The sequence below is a fragment of the Astyanax mexicanus genome, chromosome 1 (genome assembly GCF_023375975.1).
Source record: "Astyanax mexicanus isolate ESR-SI-001 chromosome 1, AstMex3_surface, whole genome shotgun sequence".
NCBI lineage: Eukaryota > Metazoa > Chordata > Actinopteri > Characiformes > Acestrorhamphidae > Astyanax > Astyanax mexicanus.
In genome coordinates, this window is record NC_064408.1 from 87,345,732 (window position 1) to 87,352,072 (window position 6,341).

The 6,341-nt window shown below is 41.6% G+C and overlaps 1 protein-coding gene across 1 annotated transcript; it reads left to right on the plus strand.

The window, feature by feature from the left end:
* The first annotated feature begins 50 nt into the window (after positions 1-50).
* On the plus strand, positions 51-5,557 carry ptger2b (prostaglandin E receptor 2b (subtype EP2)). Its single transcript, XM_007252930.3, has 2 exons — positions 51-974; positions 4,912-5,557. Exons 1-2 carry the CDS (start codon positions 183-185, stop codon positions 5,149-5,151), a joined length of 1,032 nt encoding a protein of 343 aa, XP_007252992.2. The 5' UTR covers positions 51-182; the 3' UTR covers positions 5,152-5,557.
* The last annotated feature ends 784 nt before the right edge of the window (positions 5,558-6,341 follow it).

The following is a 6,341-nucleotide window of genomic DNA, read 5'->3' on the forward strand; positions in this document are numbered from 1 at the left end:
TTTGCTGACCACGCCCAAACCCAGGCCCCGCCCCTCCCCCAGCCCCCTCACTCTCCGCTCTGGGAGCTGCTTTGTGTTGGGTGAGTAACTTCTGCGTTACAGCGGGAAACTCCGGCGTGCGCTGTCTCTCCGGCAGTATGGAGCCCGGCGAGCAGCGGTGAGGAGTGTACGGAGCGCGAGAGATGACGATGGGAACTATGAACTGCAGCGAGCGCACCGACGTGCTGGCCGGCTCGCCCCGCACCTCGGCGGCGATGTTCGCGGCGGGGGTTCTGGGGAACGTGGTGGCTCTCGTGCTGCTGGAGGTCCGGCGGAGGAAGCAGAGCGCCTCTCTGTTCCAGTTGCTCGTGACCGCGATGGTCATCACCGACCTGCTGGGCACTTTCTCGGTCAGCCCGCTGGTCATCACCGCGTACGCGCAGAACCGCTCCCTGCTGGGTATGAGCGGAACGCGCGCCGTGTGCGCGCACTTCGGCTTCTCCATGACCTTCTTCAGCCTGGTGACGCTGGCCTTGTTGCTGGGCATGGCCGTGGAGCGCTGGCTCGCCATCGGACACCCGTACCTGTACGAGAGGCGCGTGAGCATGCGCTGCGGCTACGTGCTCCTGCCCGTGGTCTACCTGGCGTGCGCGCTCTTCTGCCTCGCGCCCTTACTGGACGACTGCTTCGGCAGGTACGTGCAGTACTGCCCGGGCACGTGGTGCTTCATCGACCTAAGCTCGAGGAGACCGGGACATATAGCCTATAAGAGCGTGTACGCCTCGTGCCTGCTGATCATGATCGCGTGCACCGTGCTGTGCAACGCCTCGGTCAGCTACCACCTGCTGCTCATGCACCGCCGCAGCAAGGCCAACCGCAGCTCCTTCAGGAGGTTCAGGGGGCAGCGCTCCCTCTCCATCACGGAGGAGGTGGAGCACCTGGTGCTGCTGGGCTTCATGACCATCGCCTTCGTCATCTGCTCTCTTCCTTTAGTGGTGAGGATCCAGTCTCATTTCATCACGTTTTGCTCTGCTCACAACTTTCTTAACCTCTGAATGACCCTATCTCAACCTAGCGTTTCTTAACCCAGTGGTACACAACCCTGGTCCTGGAGGTCCACTGCCCTGCACTTTTTTGTGTTTTACATATTCCTAACACACCTGATCAAACTAATCAGCTCATTAACAACACATTAAGTTGGAAAGGGATACCTGCAATGATTAGTAATTAGTATTTGGTGGAACCGTATCCCACTCCTGGTGCAAAATTTAAGCAGTTCAGCTTGGTTTGATGGCTTGTGATCAACCATAATTTTTTTGCATACCATCATGTTTTCCCATATATATACTGTATCACAAAATATAAGCACATTTCACATTTAAATTTCTTCTCAGCATTTAAAAGGCATTTAAATCCCATGTTCTGCTGTTGCTATAAAGTAACAGGAAACAAAGACATGCATGACAGAAATAACTAGATCAACTAATCAAAACATGATCGCCAGAATATTTGACTACCAAAATAGCCATTGCTTGTGGTTCTACTCCAAGACCAGAATTTAGAAACACTGCTTTATTATTAGACTGGTATACTCTAAAATATAATTTGTTACTTTAGCCAGAAAACCTAAAACAGACATCAAATCTGTCCAATATCTGTCCCCCTTAACCATTTATTGACCCAATCTGACCTGATGAAGAGACCTCTAGTCCTCAACGACATCACAATGTGTCCTTACATTATACTGTGAAATACCACACATGTGAAATAGTTTGTAAACTGCAGCTTTTAAACTGAATATTTTCTGAACTTTCAGTTAATGTACAGATTCTTGTTAAGTAAAGCCAGTCACTGGTTCTGCATAGGACCACCTCAGTTATTTAAATAATGTATTTGATGTATTTAATAATAACAATTTTCTTGGATTACTCTTAATAAAATAAATAAATTAGACATTATCTCACTATCTCAAAGTGTCTGTTGAAAGCTGTAAGAGTCTTTATCTTGGTAAATGATTCTTCAATACAATGAAAATGCAAATGTAGATATTTCTTTATCTAGCCCTTTAACAATGGATCTAAGTAGCACCACAATTAGTTCCAGAAGTCAACTTCAACATCCAGAAGATACTTTTATCATCTTCTCCTCCTCCTTCTTCTCCTCACTCTCTGTTTCTCTTAACCAACTCATGTCTATATCTAACATCAGATCTTTAATTTAGAGTATTGGCTGGTAACTTCCCTGTGCAATCTGTGTTTAAAAAGATGCTTCTATATGAGTTATGCAAGATGTGATAGTCTGCTAATAAATGCTACAGTGAAATATTACTTAGGTAAATATTTATTTTACATTATTAATGAATAGTTAGAAAACTTTCTTTAAATTCACGTCTTGAAAGTTTTCCTCATTAACAGGGTGGCAAAAAATTAAACCCAGACTGCAAAAAATAAGTGGAGCAATGAACTAAAGAAAAAAAAAAACCTAAAAAACAAGCAATCAAGACATTATAAATAAAATGTCTAAATGAACATGTCTTTGATACCTATACAGTAGTCACCATAAGTAATTTACAGCCCTAATTGTGCACTATTGCACAGATGAAGCAGACGCAATCAATGAGCCAAGGCATATTTGGTGCTTTTTAAATGTACATCTGGAGCTGCTAGGCTAACAGTGCTAACAAACTATGAAATTAGACTGTCTTCAGTCTCATGGCTGTAAACAAAGTGGTAATGAAACACACATGTTGTCACAAAGCACTAAAGAACCCATTAGGATCCCCCTTTAAAGATTTTAAAAGAACCTAGAAACACAGTGTGTGTCTTCGTGACAAACGGCTCAATGAGTTTCACTTTAGAGCTGCTGAATTACTGTCTAGTTTCGTTTGAATGCTTCAGTATGTGACTTCACTAGCAGGATGTGTATGTTCATGTCAGATTAGAGTGCGGGTTTCGCTGCAGAGTGCTGAACTGCTGTCTAAATTGTTTGAGCATGTATTCAGGGGTGTGATATGGTGCGTATATTCATGCTTCATTAATTACTTCTTGTTTGAACACTTTCCGCACAAGACCCAGCATACGTTTAAAATTACTGCTATTTTACATCTACAAATACCTCTGAATTATTGGCTGTTTAAGCACATTTACACAGCACAGCATTGGTGTAGTTTGATGTATAATTCTATCAAATCATAAAAAGGTCAAATAACTATGAGTCTTACTTGAAAGTGGTGAATTATTGTCTGTGTTTTATAGTCTTCTTATAGGGAGCAATATAGTGTGGGATGAAGTGAACAATATGTCAACTGAAGGATTCTTTATAGAGAGCTGAATTACTGGATAAAAAGTGTGATCACTTTTGTTTGCTTTTTTTACATTACTAGGCTGAAAAGACTGTGACTGATATTTTCAGAGCTTTGTTGACAGTTCAGTTCAATGTTTTCAAATCATAGTTGTGTGACTTTCATATGGGGTCTTAGATTGGATAAGTATAGGATTTAAAGGCATATTGCACAAATGTGGAGGGTCTGATCGGATTTCAAACGTCTTTTTGCCTGTGTGCTACGGGTGTAACGCTATGTGTATTCTTTGTGAACCGTCACGGTATGGGGGTCACGGTTCAGTACGCGTAAACTCGCCCTCTCTCTCTTGCACAGCCCCTCTCTCTCTATTTCTCAATATGTTTAGGAAAAAAATATTTGTAGTTAAAACAGTTAAAGTAATGCTGTTGGTCTGTTCTTAATAAAGTGGCGCAATAAAGTGCCCCATTACAACATTCCTCAAAAAAATTAAACATGTTTATAATGAAGTTCCATTGTTATTATAAAGTTAATAATGGTGAGGCTATACAGAATGCCCAGCCTCTTTATTGTTTCCACCAACCATACCGAAAATGTACCGAACCGTGGGGTTTATACTGAGGTGTGAACCGAACCGTGAATTTTCTGTACCGTTACACCCCTACTGTGTAAATACGCATAGTGATGTTGGTGACTAGGAAAAAAGTCCTTACAGGAAAGTCTATTTACATGGCAGCAACACCTCTGGGCAGTTAGGTATAAGAAGGGGGGAAACCACATATTTTTTATTTGACGAAACCTCATTAATTGTAGTAAATAGTTGTGTTTTGCTCAGTAGTGCATATTGTAGGGGGTTGCCAGAGACTTCCCCAGTAGCACTTTAACCTTTTCCCTCTTGTGGCATCATCAGCCTATTGGGTCTTTTTGTTGAAAGGCGGAAATATATCTGTAAACAGACACCATATGACTTTAAACACGCCTGTCATATTTTAGCCAATGAACTCCTCATTTATAAAGTTTTTGTAATGTAGGAATGTGCTCATGCCTTGTTTCAGGGACAGATTCGAAATTTAGCCAAATATTTCAATCTGAGAAAAAGATAAGAGTTAATCAGGTTTGTAATGTAACTATAGCCTGGTGTTTATACTTTATATCTATACTTGCTTTATATACTTTATGACCCCGCTGCCTTCTTGCTTTTATCATAACACCACTACCCAGTGCAGCCCACAGCAGGTTGACCTTTGCAATTTTTGTCTTTATTTGAGATTTTTTTTATCTAATACTTAAAGTATAGCTAAACTAATAAACCATTGTTTTGTATATTTTGCAGTAGGCCACTCCCACATTTATTATAAATTAAATTCCTTAAAATTAGACATGGGTGCACTACATTAGAAATGTTGTGTATTTGAATTATTGAAATTATTTGATTTGAGGATCTTTTGTTGACAATTTGAACAACAAAAATTGTATTTTTTCCATTAAACTAGACTAACAATGTGTCAAAATGTTAAAAAAATTATTGATTGAACAAAATGAACCGTGGTCTAATTATGTATGTATATATGTATGCAATCAAATCCACCTGCATCTTTGTTTCTGAGTGCTAATATTTTTCTCTTTCTCCACAGATCCGTGTGTATATGAACTCAAGTGACAATGCGATGGACCTCAAAGCTATGCTGTTGCTGTCCGTGAACCCAATCATTGACCCCTGGGTCTACATTATCCTCAGTCCACCAGTACCCCGCCTGCTCTGGGGAATGGTGTGTAAAGTCTTCAGATCCCAGTCGACCCGGGAAAAGATACTGAACACACACACGCAGACAGAGTCCTGGTCGTCCAACCCACCCATAGAGCTGCAGAAATGAAAGCTCAGCCACTGTGAAAGAGGACCTGAATAGAATACACCCCATGAGGGATCTGTAAGGCCGTCAGTGGGACCTTCTAAAGGACTCCCTACCAGGCCTTGTGCAGGATCATCCGCAGTACCTTTTACAGGACGAGATGGCCTGCAAGATAGTCTAAAGGACTGTCCAAAACACCACCTGCAGGACAGTCTATAGGACTGTGTAACAGGACTACCTGCAGGAGTGTTGACAGGACTGTATCAGACAGACAAGCACACATGTAGAATCATCTACAGGATTATTTAAAAGGCTGCTGCAACACCATCAATAGACCACCAATATAAGCATAGGTTAACCGGGCCATCCACAGGACCCTCTGGACTACCAGCTACAAGAATACACCCTCCGCAAGACCATCTTGAGGACTATAAAATGTAAAAAAGACCACATGCAAGACAGACTACAGGACCATCTGCAGGATTATCCACAGTCCCAGTGTCCTTCATTTTTTTCGGCCTTAGATGTTTACAAGTTTAAACTCTGGGCATATTTCTGTGTGAACATTAGCTCTAGTAGAGTTTTATTGTTTTTTTAGTGAATCTTATGCAATTTTCTAATTTGCTGGGTTCTGATTGGCCTTGGATTTTTAATTAACATATTTTTTGCACTAAAAGGCGCACTTAAAATCCTTTAATTTTCCCAAAAATTGTCAGTGTGCCTTATAATCCAGTGTGCCTTATGTATGAATTTTACCAATCAGATTGTAAGGAGCAGTAAAGCCACTCCTCTGAAGTACAGAGTTATACAGGAATTTCAGTATAGTTCTTCAACACAGAGACTTGAGCGGTGTTAGCATTAGCTGCTAACCACAGTGCTAGCTCTTTCGCCATTCAGAGCTGAGTATTATGGAACTGTTGTCTGCGTGTTTACAGTGTTTAAACAAGCTACGTGGAATAAACCTCTAGCTGACCTCGCCCTGATATCACCGTAACAGAACACTTAGGGTTCCTCAGTGGAGAGCTGTCGGGCAGCATTAGCAACTAACTGCGGCTTGCGCTAGCGGTTAGCTGCTAATGCTGTTGCATACAGCCTTAGTGGAAATTTGGAATTCTATGTTTACTGTAAATAAATGCACTTTACTCACCCAAATAAACGTTTATTAGAAGAGAAATCTGTGTAGATTATCGTCCAGGACTGAAATTTATAGTTTT